Below are 23,031 nucleotides of genomic sequence, written 5' to 3'. Positions count from 1 at the left end.
CACCACTGATGAGTTCCACTTCCAGGTTCTGGAGCTGCGATGCAAACACACCTACACCACAGGAAACTACAGTGGAAAAATGCTGGGTGCAACTTTAACGAGGGAGTCTGGCAGGGACCAGGTTCTACACCTTTGCCTCCACACCCCATTTCTTCCCACATACCTTAAGAACCTTGAGGCTTTGTCCAAAGCTCACAGAGTTAAACTTGTCCTCCTCAGCCATCGCTGCAGTTGACCAGAATAATCCAGACTCTGATGATTCTGGAGGTGGTTTGGCTGAGATTATCTTCCGGGCTTGTCTCATAAATCCACTGAAGAATATTCTGATTCTTCTCTTGCAGTTCGCTGTTCAAATCCCGATCTCTTAGTTTAGATGTCTGGTCCTGCACTGTCCTTAGGTCCAGTCCTCCGAGGTCCCCGAAAACAACCCCCATTTCTTTCTGTCTCTCCTTTTTATATTCTTTTTTGTGCTGAGTTTTCTGCCAATCCTCTTCTCTTGCCGCCCCTCTCTCTCTCTCCTCTCTTTCCCCTCTTGCTCTGAGTCATGCACCCCCCTCGCTCCCTAAGAGACTTGTCCAGCCCTCTCACGACCAGCCTGAACTGGCCCCCACTGTCCTCTGTTCCTTCTTCACCCCTGTACCTAGTAGGACACAGCCGTGGACAGCTGCGAAAGGGAAAATAAGCAACAAATGCCCCCCCAACAACCTGGTGTGCAACTGGAATAACAGATTGCTCCTCTGCTGCAGGGCGCTGGACAGACATCTGATGACCGGGACTGCGTTTCATCGCCACACAGCAGGGTAAGGACTGAGAGCAATTCAAAAAGTAAAAAGCTAACAACTGGGCCTCAAACCCTGATTTGGGGTGACTCTGCTGTAAAAGATTTAAAAACAGTAAAAAACCAAATACTCTGTTTTTCCCAAAGACATGGTGTCTGACTTGACCCAAGAAATCCCAGCTATCATGGCAGAACACCCAACTGTGAAGAACATTATTCTGCATATAGGGTCACAACAGTCTGAACTGCAGAAACTGGACTTTATGGAACTGCTGGACACAGTCAGCCCCCTAAACGCAGATGTGTTTATCAGTGGCCCTATACCGTCATCAGAAAGGAGCGAGAGATTCAGCAGCCACTGTTGGCACTAAACAAATGGCTTTCAATGAATGTACTGTCCCATTCTCTGCATTTCATGACAATCTTAACATTTTCTGGGAGCGCAGACATCTTTTTAAAGCAAAAGGACTTTTCCTCAACAAGCCAGGAGTAAGCTGTTTCCTCTAATCTGCTTTACTTTCTGCTCTACACATTGCCAAGGACACGAGACAAGACGAATCAAAACAAAAGGAAGACACAACAAAGTGCGGCCGTGATCCAGCACAGCCCCACCTGTGCAAAGAGACAACAAAACCTCCACTCCCCTCTTCACCCGTCCAGCCCCCCTCAAACCCCTTTACCAACCCGAACGCTATGAGATTCACCCATTCAGCAACCCTCAAACCTCTTTACCAACCAATAACCCTGTGAGGATTCATCGCTGTCTCTACTGATGTCTCCACCACCTTTTCCCTTTCCCCCATCAATTATACACCCCTTCCTACCCCCATGGCTCAACCCCGAGCAAAAGCAAAACGCCAAGCACCTCAGCCATGACTTTTCCAAGACAAGCCGGGCCCTGTGGATTCTATTCTTCCTCAGTTTATGTTGTGATAGGTATAGGAAAATAATGGTGAATAAGCACTTAAATGCAAACTTAGCAAATGTAGCATCCATTCCTCGTCAGCTACAGCCTGTCCCAAAAAATGAAAACATACTAACACTAGCCTCACTAAACGTCAGGTCTTTGGCAGGAAATCCTTTTTAATCAATGATTTTATTATTAAGCACAATCTAGATTTATGTTTTTATCTGAACCTGGTTAGACCATAAAAACAGTGCTGCTGGTCTCATCGAGTCAGCTCCCCCTAACTTCAGTTTTATGAGTGAGAATAGAGTGAATAAGAAAGGAGGGGAGTCGCTATTTTGTTAAAGACTCATTCCACTGTACGCAATATGTTATGGAATTTTGTTTTTGTTTTTATATGTTGCTCTTCAGCTAAAGTCTTCCCCTCAAGCGATGTTTCTAAATATCTACAGGCCACCTAAATATTGTGCAACATTCATTGATGACTTCACTGAACTGCTGTCTATAATCTGTATTAACTTTGATTGTGTAATCATTGCGGGTGATTTTACACTTCATGTTGACAGCCCCCAGGACAGGGGACCAAAGACTGGTTGTGTTTTTGAGAACTATGGACTGACTCAGCATGTGACAGAGCCCACTCACAATAAGGACACACTCTGGACTGATTGTCTCCAAGGGTCTGAACATTCCAAGGTTGTGGTGACTGACGTTTGCTCTCTCTGATCATTCCTGGGTTTTCTTTAGCGGGCACTATCTCTGTGCCCAAAAGTGTCCAAACAAAGATAATCAGAAAACGGTATATCACTGAAAACACCAGTGACACATTTATACAGCTTTTCTCCTCCACACCCGCCCTCTCTGGGCTCTCAGTCACTGATCTTGTAGATAATTTCAACTGTAAAATTACAAATGTTATTGATGCCTTGCTCCACTAAGGTCAAAGTTGTCTCTGGTAAGAAAGATCTCCATGGAGACATGTCCTACTGGTGAGAACAGAAAAAGAGAGTGTAGGAAAGCTGAACGAAGATGGCGAAAAACAAATCTCCTGGTCCATTATACACCTATAAAGAGAGACTTCGCATTTATAATTTGGAACTGAGGAATGCAAAAAGGTCCTACTTCTCGATATTATCTCTAGAAACAATAATAATTCACGTGCTTGGTTTTGCTACTGTTGATAGGTTAACAAACCCTCCAGTACCAGTAGCATCTGGACTTAGATTAACAAACCCTCCAGTACCAGTAGCATCTGAACTTTTATCTACCAAGCCTGCAATGACTTTGCATCCTTCTTCAAAGACAAAATCAGAAGATAGACAAACAGTCGGTGCCTCCATATCAAGTTCAGGATATGTGTTGTCACAGTGTTCAAGCAAACTAGTTCCAATATGACAGAATTTCATATAATCAACCATGAAAACCTGGAGACATTATACAACATCTGAATCCTCCTCCTGTTGCCTTGTATTCTACCAACGGGTGTTGTTGGTGTTTCGACTTGTTTGGCTTCTGATCTTCTACAGATTGTGAACTTGTCTCTTCTGTCAGGAATCTTTCCACAGGCCCTGAAACTGCAGTAATCAAGCCACTCTTAAAAAAGAACAATCTAGACACATCACTAATGAGCAACTATAGGCCGATATCAAACCTTCCGTTTTAAGTAAAATCATTGAAAAAGCGGTTTTTTTCTACAACTTAGCCATTTCCTGTCACTAAACAACAGTTTTGATACCTTTCAGTCGGGTTTCCGACCACAACCACAGCACTGAGACGGCTCTCGTCAAAGTTTTTAATGATCCACCTTAACACAGATAGTGGCAAAATTTCAGTCTTAGTATTACTTGATCTCAGTGCTGCATTTGACACAGTAGACCACGACATATTACTAAACCGATTGGAAAACTGGGTGGGACTTTCTGGCTCAGTACTAAACTGGTTTGAATCCTACTAAAGAATAGGGATACTTTGTGTCAATAGGTAATTATGCATCCGAGCATACAATATGACCTGCGGAGTTCCCCAGGCTCTATTCTGGGGCCTCTTCTGTTTAACATCTACATGCTACCACTAGCCCAGATTATGGAAACAACAAAATAAGTTACCATAGTTATGCGGACGACACACAAATTTACATAACCTTATCGCCAGGGGACTATAGTCCAATACAAAAACTGACTAAGTGCATCGAACAAGTTAATGGCTGGATGTGCCAGAACTTTCTGAAATTAAATGAAGGAAAACTGAGGTGGTTGTTTTTGGAGCAAAAGAGGAACGATTAAAAGTCTGCGCTCAGCTTCAAACCACAATGTTAAAAACAACAGACAAAGCCAACTTGGTGTAGTCATGGACTCAGACCTGAATTTTAACAGCCACATTAAACAATTACAAAGTCAGCCTACTATCACCTTAAGAACATATCAAGGGTTAAAGGACTTATGTGTCAACAGACTTGGAAAAACTGGTCCTGCTTTCATCTTCAGTAGACTTGACTACTGTAACGGGGTCTTTACAGGTTCTCCCTAAAATCCATCAGACAGCTGCAGCTGATTCAGAACGCTGCTGCTCGAGTCCTCACTAAGACCAAGAGACTGGATCACATCACTCCAGTTCTGAAGTCTTTACACTGGCTTCCTGTTCTCAAAGAATTGATTTAAAAGTACTTTTGCTAGTTTATAATCACTTAACGGTTTAGGTCCAAAATACATTTCTGATCTGCTACTACACTATGACCACCCCAGACCTCTCAGGTCATCTGGGACAGGTCTACTTTCTGTCCCCAGAGTCAGAACTAACAGGGTGAAGCAGCTTTCAGTTTCTATGCTCCTCATATCTGGAATAAACTCCCAGAAAACCTGCAGATCCGCTGCTACTCTCAGTTCTTTTAAATCAAGGCTGAAGACCTTTCTTTTTGATGCTGCCTTTCTTTAATGAATGCTCATTTCTTTAACGAACAGACACGGGTGAGTGACGCACTGTTGGAAAAGTGCACGAAAAATCTGCTGCCAGGGGCCAGATAAAAGCTAAAAGTAAAAATATCATTGATATTTTCCTTCTGTCAGGGACAGAACTGAGTGACATAATTTCCCCAAGCGGGGAACAGTAGATGTGTTTTGAAACAATTAAATTTCTTATGCTGCACTGTAACTTTTATTCTTGTGTTTTATGTGTCTATTTTGGTTTTAACTGTCTATTCATGCGTTTTATATGCTTATGATTTTTAACTGTTTTTACTTGTGTTTTATCTGTTTAACTGATGTTGTGTAAAGCACTTTGAATTGCCCTGTTGCTGAAATGTGCTCTACAGATAAAGCTGCCTTGCCTTGTACACTTACTTCTCTATCTTTCATAAGAAAAATCACACTTTTAGTTGATTACATTAAATTGCTACTTGGTATCCATGACATTCATTACTTCTACACATCAGTTCCATAATCATCTGAATAATAATAATAGTTTTCTATGGGTAATATAAAGGTTTCATTCTTTGTGTATTTAGCTGCTAAATAGACCATTGTTTGCACATCTGTCCCTGGAGACATGGGGGTCAGGGCGTTGGATCTCAGGTTATTTGACAGACTGGAGATGGATGTCAATATCTGCTGGTAGTTTCATGCCACCTCTCTCTGGTGATGCAGATTGTACGGTGGCCCAGACGGGTCAAGAGAAATGCAAAAGCCACACACAAATATAAGGAAATGAGAAACAAGAGAAGTGAGCGTGCACATCTGTGTCGACCCGGCTGGACCACTGGAGGTCTTAGTTTCTAGACTGTTGTTCCTCCATCAGTTAATAATCACCTGTTGTTGTGCTTCTTCTTCTTCTCATTATTATTCTTCTTCTTCTTCCTGCACTGTCCAGCAGGTTGGACTCTGTGGAGGTCTGCCAGTGTCTGGGCCACTCTAGGTTTTAGTTTGCTGTCTTGATTTTCTAGACTGTTGTTCCTCCATCATTTAATAATGAACCTTAAAGCTCTTATTGTGAAAGTGCTTCCTGCCAGGTGGGGCTGTGACTCATCAGGAAATAACTCACCTGAGTTGTTGACAGTCCAGTGAGGCTGAGACGCAGTTCTTTCTCTCGCAGTGGAGCTCCAGATGAAGGGTTAGGAGGTAAGATACACTCTCATTTTAATGGGGGGGGGGTGTAACCATAACTGTGTGACGCAGTTATTTCTCTCCCTTGAACTCGTCTGTTCGGAACAACACGAGTTTCAGAGAGAGGTTCACAAACAGCTTCATTATAATGGGGGGAGGTGTGTGTGTGTGTGTGTGTGTGTGTGTGTGTGTGTGTGTGGGTGTGTGTGTGTGTGTGTGTGTGTGTGTTTGTTGAAAGTCCTTGGTGTTGCATTCAGGCTGAGTTAGAAGATGGGGCTGCTCTCAGAGATCAAACCGTCGTCTCCACCAGCGTGAAGTCAGACCCAACAGGACTCTACTGTTTCCTCTGGAGCCTTCAGAATAAAATGCCACTGTTACTGTTGTAGTGCTGTGTGGAGGAGGAGGCCCAGGACAGGAAGCTGAGACTGGTCTTAATGGGTCTTGTCTCCATTAGAGGACAGAAAGATTAAGGGATATGACACATGTCTTTGGTGTGGGAGATCAGGGTTCGATTCCCACTGCCATACATCAGCCAATGTGTCCCTGAGCAGGACCTGTAACCCTAGTGTCTCCAGAGGCGTGGGACCTCTGCCATGTCTCTCAGTTGTAAGTGTCTCTGGATGAAAGCGTCCGCTGAAGGACATGTAATGTAATGTAATAATGAAGGACAGAAATCATCCAGCCACCAGCTTCACTCTTTATTATCTGCTGGATAGCTTCTAGTTTCTGGAGATCTTCCTCTCTTTCTAACAGGACCCATCAGAGACCAGACCCTGCTGAACCTGGGCCCAGCTGTGTGTCCATGAAGAGCCACTGGTCCACGGAGACACCCCCACTTTAAAAACAAGGAGACCTGTAATGGACAGGCCAATTAAAATGGAGGAGGAGAGAAGGAAGAGGCAAAGACAGAAGGACGGGGAGGACCAGATTGAAAGCCGAAGACAGAGGTGAGTTGTTCTGAACCCTCCAACAACTAGGAGTCATGTTGTCTCATTGGGGGGGGGGGTCTTCTTGTAGAGGGTCTCTGTGTTCCAGCCCACTGTAGCCTGTCGTCCAGGTGCACTCTCCACACTCCAGCCGGTCCTTCCTGAGACTTCCTGAGAGCTTAGCCCCGCCCACGATGACTGTGATTGGTCTAAACAGATGCTGATAAATAGGGATGGGCATTCGATTAAATTTTCTTAGTCGATCGTCGGAATTAATGATTGACTAGTGATTAATCAAGACTACTTTTATATTAAAAATCCTCATTTATTAACTTTTTGTAAATTAAAAATGAAATGAAAATACTAGGACTAGCCAGACCTTCCTCTGCAGAGCTGTGGAGGAGGAAGTCTGGCTCTAAGAGACTACTGAACATGACCCTCAATACATGTGTTTTTCTATCAGGACCCATCAGAGACCAGACCAACCGATCCTGATCCTGATCCTGATCCTGAACCCAGCTGTGTGTCGATTGAGAGCGATCGGTCAAAGGATGAACGCTTTGACTTTAAAGGAGATCAACCCTCTGCTGGATCGAGGTCAGCTGTAATAATATTATAATATTGCTGAGTCATGCTTTAACTTTTATGTCTCCAAAAATTTTTTGAAGTTTATCTCAGCATCTTTCTTCTTCACATATATTTATATTCTCCATCTGAAAGCTGTCCAGTTAAACCAGTCTTCATCTCTTGACTTTAGGTAAATACTGGATCTGGTCTGGTCCTGTATATCTGGTGTTTGAGCTTTTGAACCCAGTTTTTTGTCTAGTTCATTGAACTTCTTTGTGTTAGTCTTGTTTTAGTTGCTGCTTGTATCTGCAGCAGTTTTTGTGTCTGAATACCAAAATGTGGATTTCCATCCCTGTTGGTCTTACTCTCTGTGTAACAGGATCCATCAGACACCAGACTCTGCTGGACCTGGACCCAGCTGTGTGTCCTTCAAGAGTGACTGGTCACATCAAGGCCTCATTGACTTTAAAGGTCAACAACCCACTGCTGGAAAGAGGTCAGCTGTTATAATATTATAATATCTTAATATTGCTGAGTCATGTTTCAACCAAAATCTGAGTTTATTTTCAGCATCTCTCTGTCATCAGCAACTCTTTCACTGTGCAATTAACTAATTAATAATCTACCTGGACACTCTACCTGGAAACGGTTCTTAACCGATCAATTATTCTAAAGTTTTTTTTTCATGGCTAAAGGTTTACTGTTATTTTTATACTGTTTTCTCTATACTGTAAATTCTATCTTTCTTCTGCGCATATATTTATATTCTCACATCTGAAAGCTGTCCAGTAAGACTGGTCTTCAACTGTAGATCTCAGTTTGATATTGGACCTGGTCTGGACCAATTCAGATATGTGTCTCAAAGTGCTTCTTCCAGGGTAACTTTATGTGCACCCCCCTTCCTCCCAGCAACCTTAGTAAATGTCTGTGTCACCTGGGTCAGGACAAGAGTCATCTAAGCTCTTCTCCCCGCTCCTAACACTTTAAGTCATAGGACCTTTACCTTGTGTGTGTCTCTGCGTGGACAGACATGATGGGAGCTAATTCTTCCTGATTCCTCCACAGAGTGGACCAGGAGCTCAGAGGGTCCCAGTGGTCAGTCTGCCCAGCAGCATCAAACCCCCCTGGACTCCATCTTTAGGGTCTGTACATGTACACCAACTACTTTTACATCTATTGTGTTCCCAATCATCTCCATGCTGCCCTGTTCAGACCAGAGGGTCCTCAGTCTGTCCATCATGGATCTGGTCTGCTTCCAGGATTTCAGTCTGATTGTCATTCATATAATCTTCTGTTCCAGCTGCTGGAGGACAACATCATCACTTTTGTGAAGAACGAGCTGAAGAAGATCCAGAAGCTTCTGAGACCAGATTACCCAGAATGCTCAGAGAGTCAGAGGGAGGGTGAGGATGAAGAGCAGAGGAGGAGCAGAGAGGCGTTTCTGAAGATCACACTCCACTTCCTGAGGAGAATGAAGCAGGACGAGCTGGCTGACCGTCTGCAGAGCAGTAAGAGGATTTCTCTAAAGATTTAACTTGCTGGACTAATGGGACGTTTACTAATGTCTCCAGAGAGGGTCAGAGTATGTTCCTGTTTCTTTGTAAATCACCTACTGGTCTTCTTTGTTCTGTGTTCATTCAGGAAGTCCAGCAGAAGTTTCTAAGCATAAACTCAAATCTAAGCTAAACAGGAAGTTCCAGAGTGTGTTGATTGCTAAAGCAGGAAACCAAACCGTTCTGGATCAGATGTTCACAGAGATCTACCTCATGAAGGGAGGGGCTGCAGGGGTCAATGATGAACATGAGGTCAGACAGATTGAAACAGCATCCAGGAAACCAGACAGACCAAAACAATAATCAGACAAGAAGACATCTTTAAAACCCCACCTGAAGAGATGAACCAATCAGAGCAGTGATGACAACCGAGTGGCTGGCATCGGGAAAACAGTCTTAACCCAGAAGTTCACTCTGGACTGGGCTGAAGGCAAAGCCAACCAGGACATCCAGTTCACATTCCCCTTCACCTTCAGAGAGCTGAATGTGCTGAAAGAGAGAAAGTTCAGCTTGGTGGAACTTGTTGATTACTTCTTTAGTGAAACCAAAGAAGCAGGAATCTGCCGGTTTGAAGAGTTCCCGGTGGTCTTCATCTTTGACGGTCTGGATGAGTGTCGACTTCTCTGGACTTCCTCAACACTAAATCCTGACTGATGTTACAGAGACCACCTCAGTGGGTGTGCTGCTGACAAACCTCATCAGGGGGGATCTGCTTCCCTCTGCTCGCCTCTGGATAACCACACGACCTGCAGCAGCCAATCAGATCCCTCCTGGGTGTGTTGACATGGTGACAGAGGTCAGAGGGTTTAATGATGCCCAAAGGAGGAGTACTTCAGGAAGAGATTCAGAGATGAGGAGCAGGCCAGCAGAATCATCTCCCACATCAAGACCTCACAAAGCCTCCACATCATGTGCCACATCCCAGTCTTCTGCTGGATCACTGCTACAGTTCTGGAGGACATGTTGAAAACCAGAGAGAGAAGGGAGCTGCCCAAGACCCTGACTGAGATGTACATCCACTTCCTGGTGGTTCAGTCCAAAGTGAAGAACATCAAGTATGATGGAGGAGGTGAGACGGATCCAACCTGGAGTCCAGAGAGCAGGAAGATGATGGAGTCTTGGAAAACTGGCTTTCGAGCAGCTGCAGAAAGGCAACCTGATCTTCTATGAATCAGACCTGACAGAGTGTGGCATCGATATCAGAGCAGCCTCAGTGGTCTCAGGAGTCTTCACACAAATCTTTAAAGAGGAGAGAGGACTGTACCAGGACAAGGTGTTCTGCTTCGTCCATCTGAGTGTCCAGGAGTTTATGGCTGCTCTTCATGTCCATCTGACCTTCACCAACTCTGGAGTCAACCTGCTGGCAGAAGAACAAACATCATCAACACAGTTCTACCAGAGTGCTGTGGACAGGCCTTACAGAGTCCAAATGGACACCTGGACTTGTTCCTCCGCTTCCTCCTGGGTCTTTCTCTGCAGACAAATCAGAATCTCCTAAGAGGTCTGCTGACACAGACAGGAAGTAGATCAAAGATGAATCAGAAACAGTAAAGTACATCAGAGAAGATGGATGAGGATCTGTCTGCAGAGAGAAGCATCAATCTGTTCCACTGTCTGAATGAACTGAATGATCGTTCTCTAGTGGAGCAGATCCACGGTTCCTGAGATCAGGACGTCTCTCCGCACATAATCTGTCTCCTGCTCAGTGGTCAGCTCTGGTCTTCATCTTACTGTCATCAGAAGAAGATCTGGACGTGTTTGACCTGAAGAAATACTCTGCTTCAGAGGAGGCTCTTCTGAGGCTGCTGCCAGTGGTCAAAGCCTCCAACAAAGCTCTGTACGTGGGATTTATTCATCAATAAATACTCTGCTATCTTTTAATAACAGGAGTTAATAATAATAACTTCCTGTTGTCTCTCCAGGCTGAGTGGCTGTAACCTGTCAGAGAGAAGCTGGGAAGCTCTGTCCTCAGTTCTCAGCTCCCAGTCCTCTAGTCTGAGAGAGCTGGACCTGAGTAACAACAACCTGCAGGATTCAGGAGGGAAGCTGATCTCTGATGGACTGAAGAGTCCACACTGCACTCTGGAGACTCTCAGGTCAGACCAACTTACTGATTGTCTTTAATTTGAGATATTTTTTAAAACTTTAAGCTTCCTTTTATTTAAACAGCCCTTCTTATGTCAGGACTAATTTCAGAAAATCTTTGAATGATTCCTAAGTATTTCATTTTTATTTATAATCATACGCCATAAAGCATGCAATATGAACTGTGGCTGGGATCTAGAAATTCTTTGTTTTAATATCATATGACGTTGATACCTGGTTCATTCTTGAGTAGTGATCTACAACTTGTTTAGAAATATCAGAATTTAAACTGAAAAAGGATTTAATCTAAATACACAAAATGTCCAGACTCAACATTTAAACACATGTTATCCGTCTTGTTTCCTGTTGTCTCTCCAGGCTGAGTGGCTGTAACCTGTCAGAGAGAAGCTGTGAAGCTCTGTCCTCAGTTCTCAGCTCCCAGTCCTCTAGTCTGAGAGAGCTGGACCTGAGTAACAACAACCTGCAGGATTCAGGAGGGAAGCTGATCTCTGATGGACTGAAGAGTCCACACTGCACTCTGGAGACTCTCAGGTCAGGATTCATTAACCCGTTCAACTGATGACCATTTAAACTCTGACTAACTGTAGTTGATCAACAGCTGACGTGTAGCTTTGTGTCTCTTTATATGATAAACTTCAGCAGTAGTTATTAATCATATAACTATTATTTTGTAGAACCAAAGGTACTTTTATAAGGATTTGTAATCCATTTTAACAGGCTTTTGTTGTTAAATAATTAAATACCGAAGATAATTTTAAAAATTATTCTAAATCTGGACTAAAATGTACCTGGACAACAAACAAAGAAAGAACTAGGACATGGCCCCACGTGTTGACAGAGGCTTCCTGTGTGTTGTTCTGTGTGTTTCCAGTCTGTCAGGCTGTCTGATCTCAGAGGAAGGCTGTTCTTCTCTGGTCTCAGCTCTGAGCTCCAACCCCTCCCATCTGAGAGAGCTGGACCTGAGCTACAATCATCCAGGGGACTCAGGAGTGAAGCTGCTGTCAGCGGGACTGAAGGATCCTCTCTGGAGACTGGACACTCTCAGGTACACACACTGATCAACATAAAGGAGATATTAGTGGAGGAAGTTTTAAAGGAGAACATCTCCAGGAACTAAAATGATAACTCCCTTTTTAATAGTTGATTTAAGTTTGACAGATATCTGTCTGTGGTTTTAGGAAACATCCTTTTTCCATCTAACCTGGGATCAAATCAGTTTTAACTACACAAAGAGAGGTCCAGGACAGGTTAGCCTAGCTTAGCACAAGGCGATGTGCTTTTCTGTGTGGATGAAGCTTAATCTCCTCTTTAGGCAGACTAGTTATCTAGAGGTTTAAATGTCAGCTGCCGGTGCTGCATGGCTCATGTTATTGTATAGAGACGGACTCTGACGTCTGGACCATTTATTTCTCTAAGTTCCTCTTGTGCTGGGAGAGTATGACTCTAGATTCAAAAAGTCACTCAAACCTCTTTCCGTGTGTGTGTGTGTGTGTGTGTGTGTGTGTGTGTGTGTGTGTGTGTGTGTGTGTGTTGTGTGTGTGTGTGTGTGTGTGTGTGTGTGTGAGAGAGAGAGAAAGTGATGTACATGCAGGAAGAGGAGGCTGCAGATTCAGTGAGAGGTAGAGAGGGATCAGGAGGAGGAAGATGAGGAGGCCAGTTGTAAGGCACATTTGTTGAAATAAAATAATAAGAATATATAGTATCAACATAAAATGTAGATATAGTTTATTGCAAAACAATAAACTCGATCTTGACTTTTTCTCTGTACACACTAATATAATATACACACTAACATAATAATGCGCACAAATTGCCTGCTTCATGGCTGGTGATTATTTCCCATTTTGCATATTAGAAATAATCTCTTGTTTTAAGTGATGGCTCCCTAGCTTTCTGCTTTATGTCACTGTTGCAGTCTAAAGGTTTCTGATTGGCTACATATGAAACATGTAATAATTAAGTTCTGTGAAAGATTAATTATAAAAAGTTTTGTTAAACGTTTGAGCATCTGTTCTGTCTCTTAATGCATTTCATAAATGTGGAGGCTGTTGTAAATACATCCATCTCCACTGAGCCATGCAGAAGCCTGATTGGTTATTAGTAGTATAGGCTATATGCTCCTGATTGGTTATTAGTAGTATAGGCTATATGCTCCTGATTGGTTATTAGTAGTATAGGCTATATGCTCCTGATTGGTTATTAGTAGTATAGGCTATATGCTCCTGATGATAGAGACTGGGGGGGGGGGGGGGGGGGTTTGTTGCCAGGGGGACAAGAAATTGTGAATCGGGCCCTGAAGAATCTTCTGGGTTAAAATAGATTTCCAGGTTGTGGTTCCTTTCTCAGAATTAGATCAAACCTTGTTTACATCAAGAATGTGTCCCAAAACCAAGGCCTGTCAAATATTTCTGTTCAAATCGTATGTCTTCATATTTTCAGTTTCACAGCCTTGAAATCACATTATCTGGACATTAATATAATGGAAGGTATTATTCAGGTTAGAGAGAGAGACAGGTTAGAGAGAGAGACAGGAACTAGGAATGAATATAAATGAGTGAATCTCAGCGCTACATTAGATCAGAACCAAGCTGTGTGAGAGAGTGATGTAATGCCCCCCCCCCCCCCCCCCCCCCTTTCAGGGTGGAGCCTGCTGGAGTCAGATGGTTGACACCAGGTCTGAGGAAGTGTAAGTGTGTTTTTAATTTCATTCATCAGACTGTGACATCACTCATTCAACCCTGTGATGTCATCACCAAAGAGCTGATTGGTTAATAACTGCAGCTGTGTTGTGTCTCGTTCTCTCCGTCAGATTCCTGTGAACTCACAGTCGACACCAACACGGTGCACAGGAACCTCAAACTGTCTGACAACAACAGGAAGGTGACCCGGGTGCAGGAGGATCAGCCATATCCTGGTCATCCAGAGAGGTTTGAGTTCTATCCTCAGCTGCTGTGTAGAGATGGTCTGACTGGTCGCTGTTACTGGGAGGTCCAGACCAGAAGAAGGGTTTATATATCAGTGAGTTACAGAGGAATCAGGAGGAGAGGAGACAGTGTTGACTGTGGGTTTGGACATAATGATCATTCCTGGAGTCTGATCTGCTCTGATGGTGGGTACTCTGTCTGTCACAATTACATAAGAACACCCATCTCCTCCTCCCGTGTCTCTGGTAGAGTAGCAGTGTATGTGGACTGTCCTGCTGGCTCTCTGTCCTTCTACACAGTCTCCTCTGACTCACTGATCCACCTCCACACCTTCAACACCTCATCCACTCAGACTCTCTATCCTGGGTTTAGGTTCTGGTCTCCTGGCTCCTCAGTGTCTCTGTGTCCTGTGGAGACGGAGAGTCTCCTCCTGTCTCTCACTGCTGATCAGCTGAGTCTGGACAGGATCACACACTTCCAGGAATATGTCAGCTTATTGTTATGAAGCAATGAATGAAATGATTCAGGATGGTTGACCAGATTCCTCGTGACCAATGAGAACTTCTTCCACTTCCGGTCCTTTAAAGGTCCAGTGTGTAGCATGTGGAGTTGTTCATTATCTTTTCATCAATATTTACCGGGGTTAGTAACCAAACAAGGCTCATTGACTTAGCTATGGTGTCATCAGCTCTTGGTACGAGTGTCTGTTTGGCACTTATTGGGATCCGTACCTTCTCAGGCTGGGACTCTACAAGTTCCTTTAATGGCAAAGGCCAAAGAAAGGCTTTTCTGTTGCTTGTAAGAAAGAGGAATATCTGAGTTAATTTCCAAATCTGGGTACCAGTTTTAACCTAGACAAGTCTACCTTTGAGCAACGTTGCACATATGTGTGCCACCTGTATGGCCAGTCATCTGCCAAAATGTGAACGATGCAGGACACGAAGCATCCTGCATGGCGTCGTCAGCTTTGCCAGAACTATCCACGCCCCCGACAAGTGACGCCCTTTACCAACACTACACAAGGGCAAACTACCAAGCAGCCATCATGAGACATTCTCTGAAAGGTATAATGTGTGTCCCTTCACCCGTTGGCAATGGATGGCACCTCGAGGATGGTGAGTTAACAGAGACCTGGAGGACTAGACCTCCTGTCCCTGAAAGGTTGCTGCAGGCAGTCCTCTGCAGTTGTAAGCATAGCAGATGTGAGACAGGAAGATGTCCCTGTATGTCTGCAAGACTGTTGTGTTGATTTATGTCGTTGCAAAATTGTGCAAATGTTTGACAGGAAACAGAGGAAAGACCTTCATGTGATGAAGGCTCTGATAGTGATAGGGATGATACAGATAAGTAAATATGAGCTGTGTTATAATCTAAGTTGATTTTGAGTTGTAAAGAATCTATTTTAGAATTGTTGTTTTTGCAGCATTCAACATTCGGGGGACAGGGTAGCATTTAGAGTCATTTCAGCCAACTTGGTATATAAGTGTGCTTATATTTTATCTTTCTGTGATTACAGAGTACCTACTGAAAACTTTGACGTATAAAATATCACTGCTGAATTTATGTTTATGTTTAATTTAAGTTGGTGCCAGTTTCGTGAAGTTGAAGCATTTTTTAGAAAAGGCCAAATTTCATGGACTACATTCCAACTTGAGTATATAATGCACCAAAACCTGTCTCATATGATCAGTACATGTATAAATGTCAGTTTGAGAGATATGTTGTGTTGACAAACTGAATGTAATAAAGTTACAAACAAAACCAGCAGCATAAGAATTTCATTTTTTCCATGCAAAAATCATTTAAAAATATGGCGTGTTGGTGAAAACTTAACTTAAACAATAAAAATAAGTTTCCTGCCAATCTGAAGGTTGGGGGTTCAATCCCTGGCCCTACAGCCCCGCAGTGTCCTTGGGCAAGACACTGGACCCTGAGTTGCCTCCGATGCCCCATCGGAGTGTGGATGGTGAATGGTTCCTATATTATGTAAACTATGTAAATGAGAAGTCATTAAGACTAGAAAAGCGATTTATAAAATAAATAAATACAATCCATTTACATTTTACAAATTTGTAAAATTTATTTTGTTACATATTTTATTATTTCGGTATGAATGTATTTGTGTAATTTATGTATTACATATATGAAAAAACTATTTTATTTACATGACTCTATAACAAAGGATTCTGGTTAAAACATTAGTGCATGCATATGAATAAAAAAATATTCATATAGAGCTAATAAGAACTATAAAGTTACAATTCAAAGGATTAAGTACACAAATAAATGAAACAAATAGTCTGTTATGCCAGCTGACAACAAACAATGGATGTCCGTATGTAGCCCAGTACGAAGACCTGCCAACCCTTCTACATCCCTGTCGTACCTGGACCAGGAGGTTGGTAGCCAGGAAGACCAGCAACCTTCTACATCCCTGGTCGTACCTGGACCAGGAGGTTGGTAGCCAGGAAGACCGGCCAACCCTTCTACATCCCTGGTGTACCTGACCACACTGAAAAAATAACAGGTTGGATTAACTTAATTCAATAGTGGACATTGGTTGCACACAGTTGTTTTGCTTTGGCAGCAGATTAAACAATTGAGTCAAATTAACACAAGGTATTCATGTTCATACACCTGTGTTTTTGTGTTGATACCGAGTGATTGAAACATGTTTTGATAAAGTAATTTGTGCTCTTGGAACATTTTAATCCTTCACAATTTCATCATGTTATTTCAACACTATTCAATAATTTTTACTCCAATACTATTTGGTCACTTAAATACTACACATTTTTTTCATAATATATAGTAGTATATTCTAGTGTCAATTACACAATTTTTTGGCACTAAAACAGATTGTATTGTTCTCTAAAGATGGTTGCCTGTAACCACTAGTAACCTTTCACAAGAAAATGTCTAATTTCACTGCAGTGACAATAGGTAAAGAATTGAACTGACATTACTGTTTTACTGTAAAACAAATCAACAGTGAACAAGTAACGTCAGTTTTTCAGTGTTTACCAACTCAGTCAAAATGGAAACTGGACATTTTTCTTTTGAAAAAGGTTTCTGACAACCATCTTTGAGGAGAACAATACAAACAACATGTTCAAGGTCTCTATTGTCGAGATTAAATTAAGTAACAATTGTAATTTAACACTTCAATGTAACTATAAAACAGATTTAAAATGCAAAAACATGAGTTACCATTCCAGCAATCATTTATTTTAATGTCAAATACCTTTCTATTAACGCTCTTTATCATTAAAATGACCCATTTTTACCAGTTACATTTGCAGTTGCAAAACCTTTATTCAAGAGCCAAACTTCCAACACTCACAAAGAATCTGGTCATTAACTAACATTCAAGGTTTAAGTGTCACTTACAGACACAGGTAAATATTTCAAAAATGTTACGCTGCCTTCAGTCCGGCCATGAATTCACCCTGTACATACATTGGCTTGCATAAGTGTACACCCCCATGCTTAAAAAGAGGATTAAAAAAACATCTTTAGGAAATTGATCTTAATGCTGTAATTTAAAAAAATAGGAAAATCCAACCTTTAAGGACACCAATTTTCTTTGTGAATGAAAAATCTATTGTAAATAAATAAATTAAGGACTGTGTCAATATCTAATGCAATACTGTTGTAGGAAATGGAACATTGGTTGAACTTCAAATAATCTAAGTTTAAAGTTTTTTAAATTACACAGTAAACTAAAACCATCACTGGTCCCACAGATAGGGGCTGCACACAAAGAAAAAATGTTCTCTATAAGAGCCAAGTCTGAGTTGTATTCTTAGAAGTATTAAAACTCTTTACTGCAACTGAATTAAACTAAAGATCCGGTTTCACACGGCCCTGATGGCAGTATTCAGACTGTGTACAGTTCTCCATCCCTTCACCTGTAAGACAGATAGAAACTAAGACTGAAGAATGCTGCCAATCAGAGTCTTGTAGAGGGGGAAATAACTGGCCCGTCCACATGGCCGTAAAGGACGAACACTTGGCCTCACGTGCACAACAACAGTGAGCTCTCCTTACTGGAGCAGTTCTGTCTTTAAGCTTTGGGCTTTCCTTGAGAGTTAAGTCACATCCAACTCCATTAAAACCTTTTGAATCCCTTCGAAAGTGTAGCGGAGCTGTGACGGATACCTCATGTTCAAAGAGTACAAAGTCCAAACAGCAAGGCTGTTGATGGGCCATGCTGTCCAAATCTTGAAGAACCACCACACCCTCGATGATGATGCCAACATCAGAAAGTCATTGCCTGGCGTCTGTTTGGTGACGTAAATTCCCACTGTCGCTTTCATGATGGCACTCAGCGCAGTGGCCTCAGTCATGTCCTGGTTAAGATAAAAACATTTCTTGAAGCTTTAAAATAAATAAAAATAAATGATTGCATCTGAATGCAGCAATTGCTAGTTTATTTATACCCATGTAAGCAGCATAGGAGAGTACTACAGCCAAACAATGCCCTGGCATGCTGCCATTCATGGTCAATTAATGGAGAAAAAAGGATTCCAGATCAAATGAGCCTTCAATCTTTACAAACTAATGTAAGATTGAATTTTCATCTACATTTTTTCTGGAACTTGTTTCATGTTCTTGGATTTTTATCATTAACCTGGATTTATCCAAGTCCCAATTCTGCCCTTGTCAGATGAGGGTCAGTGCAGTGTAGAAAGATGGAGGAATTTTCCTTCTTTCAATAATTTGAATTTTTTTCACACTGCCTTAATCCCTAATGTAAGAGACAATGTGTCAGAGGTTACGATACACATTTTTTTCACTTTCATAATGGGGGACTATGGAGAAAAAGTGGACTGTTTTGACCATTTGTTTTAATCTCACCGTGTACTCCCGCACCAAGACGTTGGGATTCTCCTTCAGATAGATGCAGTCTTTTTCCCTGCTCCCCGGTCGCTTTGTTAACACTTTGATTGTAGAGGCATGGCTGTGATGCTCTTTAACTCTGCGTTTATCTGAAACATGAAAATATTTTTTAATAACGGCACCGCCCACAGATTTTAGAAGACATTACTAACATCATATCTACACCTGCCTGCCATATCATGGCCAGCCCTGTGCATGGTTAATCATCTGGGCTCTGCTATGGAATATTTGAAACACATCCTAATAAAGTCGAGCATTACTTTTACACATCTCATTGCCTATGACACAACTAGTCAGGGCATCATTTTTTAATTACCTCCGTTGCTTCAAAAATGGCTGTTGTTTGAAATTTGCAATCCGAGAACATACACGTTACAACCTCATTTTTCTTTAAATGTGCATTAACGTGAGTCCAGTAATTCCTATCAGACACAAGATCCAAACAAGGACACAAATGGCAACTAAATGTACATTTCTCTGACTGATGACGACTAGTTTTAATAACATGACATCCATTCAAATGAATTAACAGTTCATGCGACGTTCTGAAAGTGCATGGGCAGCTGCACACATGGAATTCGATTGTTATTCCTATAATGTCTATGTCTGACTCAATAGTGTTTTAGAATATGGGACCTACTTGTAAAAACTGAAGGGCAGGTCTTGCATTGCCACATTCACTCTGTGTCACTGGAACACTTCCAGTACCATTCACTGTGAAAGTGGAAACAAAGAAGGATTAAAAGTTAGGGTAAACATGGTTCAAGCAGGCCACAATTTAATATTTAAAATGTATATTTATATATAAAATTAAGAGCAAATACAACGTCCTGGTCTTACCACAAAAACTTGAGCCCACGATCCATCAGCTGCTTCCAGGTGATATGCAGACTTGAGTTTGTCTGTCACTCTGCAGCAAAACAGGAAAAAATAATATAGTCATTACAAAACTATATTTCAATAAATATACATTAGATGTACACTCACTGGCAACTTTATTTAGGTACACTGCATAACCATTGTAAAATATCAAATCATTAATGTAATTATTGCCTTCTCTAATGAGAACAGAGACTAACCATGTTCCATGTTCAAACACTGGGCTGACCGTGCAAAGCCAGCAGCTTGTGTCCCAAAAAGAGTGCTGTGTAGGCTACGTCAAGTAGTGGCAGGCCACCACTACGTGGTTATTAGGCTACTACCACTGCTTTAGACAGAGCAGACCGTTAATGGTTTTTTTTGAATTTCCTCTCCGTCTGCTCATGGTCCCCTTGCACGGTGTGTGTGGTGTGGTGTGTGTGTGGGGGGGGGGCGTCGCTAACTTAATGTCGCTGATAACGTTAGCTAAGGCTGCTCAATGGCCAATGTCACTAACGCTACGGTCACGGTGCAGTTTACACACAATGTAACTGAACAGTCAGTTGGCAAACCAATACTAACAGAAACAGACTAATGAACACCGCAAAGTTAAAAGAGATGAACAGCTCCCGCTCAAAAAACTAGCTAGCTAATTCAAATGAAACATGGTGATAAAACAGCGCCAGCAAAGAAACTCATGGTCCGCATTTACGTTACGTAGTGAGTCTCAAGACATTAAACTACATTTGGCTGAGCTTTAACAACAGTATTTATTAGAAAACCCATCTACTTACCGACCGAATAGTGGCGTGGAGTACAGGACGAGGAGCCCTTTGATGTAACCGTTACCTGCTTCTTCTAGCAACAATGTAAAGCGCGCCTGACGAGATCACGTGTGGTATCACGAGAATCACATCGCTTCTTTATTGACTCACTTCATGCCAACATGATCTGAACAAATTCACGTACCCTCTTTGCATATTATGTAGTTTCTACACTATATAGTTATGTTCAACTTTAAAACATGAGTCAATTGTGTTAAATGCATCCAAGACATTTACATAAATCCAAGAGTAGGCCAGTCTCCTTTTTTCAGTGCAGGAGGTTGGTAGCCAGGAAGACCGGCCAACCCTTCTACATCCCTGGTGTACCTGGACCAGGAGGTTGGTAGCCAGGAAGACCACAACCCTTCTACATCCCTGGTCGTACCTGGACCAGGGGTTGGTAGCCAGGAAGACCGCCAACCCTTCTACATCCCTGGTCCTACCTGGGACCAGGAGGTTGGTAGCCAGGAAGACCGGCCAACCCTTCTACATCCCTGGTAGTACCTGGACCAGGAGGTTGGTACCAGGAAGACCGGCCAACCCTTCTACCCCTGGTCGTACCTGGACCAGGAGGTTGGTAGCCAGGAAGACCGGCCAACCCTTCTACATCCCTGTCGTACCTGGACCAGGAGGTTGGTAGCCAGGAAGACCGGCCAACCCTTCTACATCCCTGGTCGTACCAATCAAATTTTTCCAAATGGTTGTACTTTGACACTTTTACGTGACTAAAAAGCTTGAGTTGATATTTCATCTTCTACAGAAGTCTTTTGGAACCCTAGTATCTATACTTCTACATGAGTATGAATGGGAATACTTTTCCTTTCCACAGGTGCTTCTACTTCTTCTACTTCCTGTCTGAGGACAGCTGGTTCTGGACGTCCCGTCTGAGGACAGCTGGCCAGGAGTCACAGAGCTGCCCAACTACAACCCAGGTAGACCTGTGTGTGTGTTGTGTGTGTGTTTGTGTGTGTGTGTGTGTGTGTGTGTGTGTGTGTGTGTGTAACTCTAACATTGATGTAACATTGTCTCCATCTACTGGATCATTTGCAGTAATTGCCTTACTGTTTAATAACCTTCATAGATGTGTTTCCATGTAACTTTATGTACTATGTGTATATGTACACACTTTATTACACATCCAACTTCTATCTGTGAACAGTAGTCAGACGTTACGGCGGCCATCTTTGTTTTTAGCTGGAACCTTTGGTCTGTTTCTGTGTTGACAGCATAGATGGGAAGTAACAAAGTACAAATACTTTGTTACTGCACTCAAGTAGATTCTTCAGATATTTTTACTTTACTATGTATTTTTTGGCGACTGTTTACTTTTACTCCTTACATTTTAACACGAATATCGGTACTTTATACTCCTTACATTTTACAAGATTGCTGTCTGGAGGATGATCAGTCCAGATTGTGAGTCCTTGAGAACCGTAAGTCACATAACTTACAATCTGTTGTCAGTTCATTTTATTGGTCTATAGTTCTGGCAAAGTCTGACAGAGAAATTCATTTTTATAAGTCTTTTATTTCATATTCCTCTGTAGTAGTGTCCTAAAATATTATAACTTTCATGCTTATTATATATTCATATCTTGCTTGTCATATATCCTTACATGCTTATTATATTTTATAATCTTATATGCACATTTAACCAACTGTGTTTCTAACTAACTTTGTTTCTTTAAGCTGTTGCCCCATGTCTTAGGTTCGAGGTCAGTCAAAGTACACGTCGCCTAGCAACTTGCACTCTGCCCTGGTTGTATCAGTGTAGGCATAAACCAAATAACAGATGTCACCTAGTATCAACAACTGGGAATCTTTGTGTGTGAGTGTGTTTCAATAAACAGTCTGTGCCACAGAGATTTTCCAGGAGTTCCCCGGGAGTGATGCTGCAGATAGGTCGCTCTCGCGCGGTGCTTCCCTCTTGCTGCAACAGTCTATTAACTGCATATTTGCCGTCTGCGTATCGTTTCTTTGCTTGACCATGTTTATTTAGTAAGTTAAAGTGTTATGAACCTGACAAAGTCAAAGTTTATTTAGTGATGTTGTTGTTTGTGTTCTTCACCTGTTACCTAGGTTACACCTGGCTGGTGATTCATAACGGCGATTGTTGAACGCCCTCGCTCACGTTGGTATTTTAGGTGCATTGTTTACATGCCACAGTTACACTGCATTAAGATATAATTGTAATGTAATTAATAATGGGTTTATTGTTATTATATACCAACATATATGATTCCTATGCATTGTGTATGGTAGCCTTTACTGTACAATATAATGTTATTTATTTCTTTGCAGAAACACACACACACACGCACACACACAGCTACACACACACACACACACACACACACACACACACACACACACACACACACCACACACACACACACACGCCCGTGTTTGTCCTGAAGCTTGATTGTAATATCAAAAGAGAGAAGTTTTCTCCATCTGTGTTTTAACGGATGCACCTGGGGCGAAGTGGGAAACCAGAATCAGCTTTAAATCCAGTCCTCATCTAGTCCTCACTAAGTTTACTATAATTTCCCTGGAGTTAGTTATTATTTTTGTGTCAACAATACCAAATGT

The 23,031-nt window shown here is 42.1% G+C and overlaps 1 protein-coding gene and 1 long non-coding RNA gene across 2 annotated transcripts in view; both read left to right on the top strand.

Moving 5' to 3' along the window:
• The window catches only part of LOC116685230 (NACHT, LRR and PYD domains-containing protein 12), a 60,262-nt gene that overhangs the window by 12,756 nt on the left and 24,475 nt on the right, over positions 1-23,031 (top strand). The window contains exons 4-8 of the mRNA XM_032510391.1: positions 10,748-10,921; positions 11,289-11,462; positions 11,803-11,976; positions 13,571-13,617; positions 13,741-13,858. Coding sequence (XP_032366282.1) covers positions 10,748-10,921; positions 11,289-11,462; positions 11,803-11,976; positions 13,571-13,617; positions 13,741-13,858 — 687 coding nt within the window. The remainder of the gene's footprint in view (positions 1-10,747; positions 10,922-11,288; positions 11,463-11,802; positions 11,977-13,570; positions 13,618-13,740; positions 13,859-23,031) is intronic.
• Positions 5,715-7,303, top strand: LOC116685231 (uncharacterized). Its single transcript, XR_004330926.1, has 3 exons — positions 5,715-5,794; positions 6,533-6,726; positions 7,169-7,303. It is a non-coding gene; the product is annotated as an uncharacterized LOC116685231 (long non-coding RNA).

Source organism: Etheostoma spectabile, unplaced genomic scaffold (genome assembly GCF_008692095.1).
Source record: "Etheostoma spectabile isolate EspeVRDwgs_2016 unplaced genomic scaffold, UIUC_Espe_1.0 scaffold00569674, whole genome shotgun sequence".
In the NCBI taxonomy this organism is placed as follows: domain Eukaryota; kingdom Metazoa; phylum Chordata; class Actinopteri; order Perciformes; family Percidae; genus Etheostoma; species Etheostoma spectabile.
The sequence above is the reverse complement of the archived record's forward strand: the minus strand, read 5'-3'. Positions and strand labels throughout refer to the sequence as shown.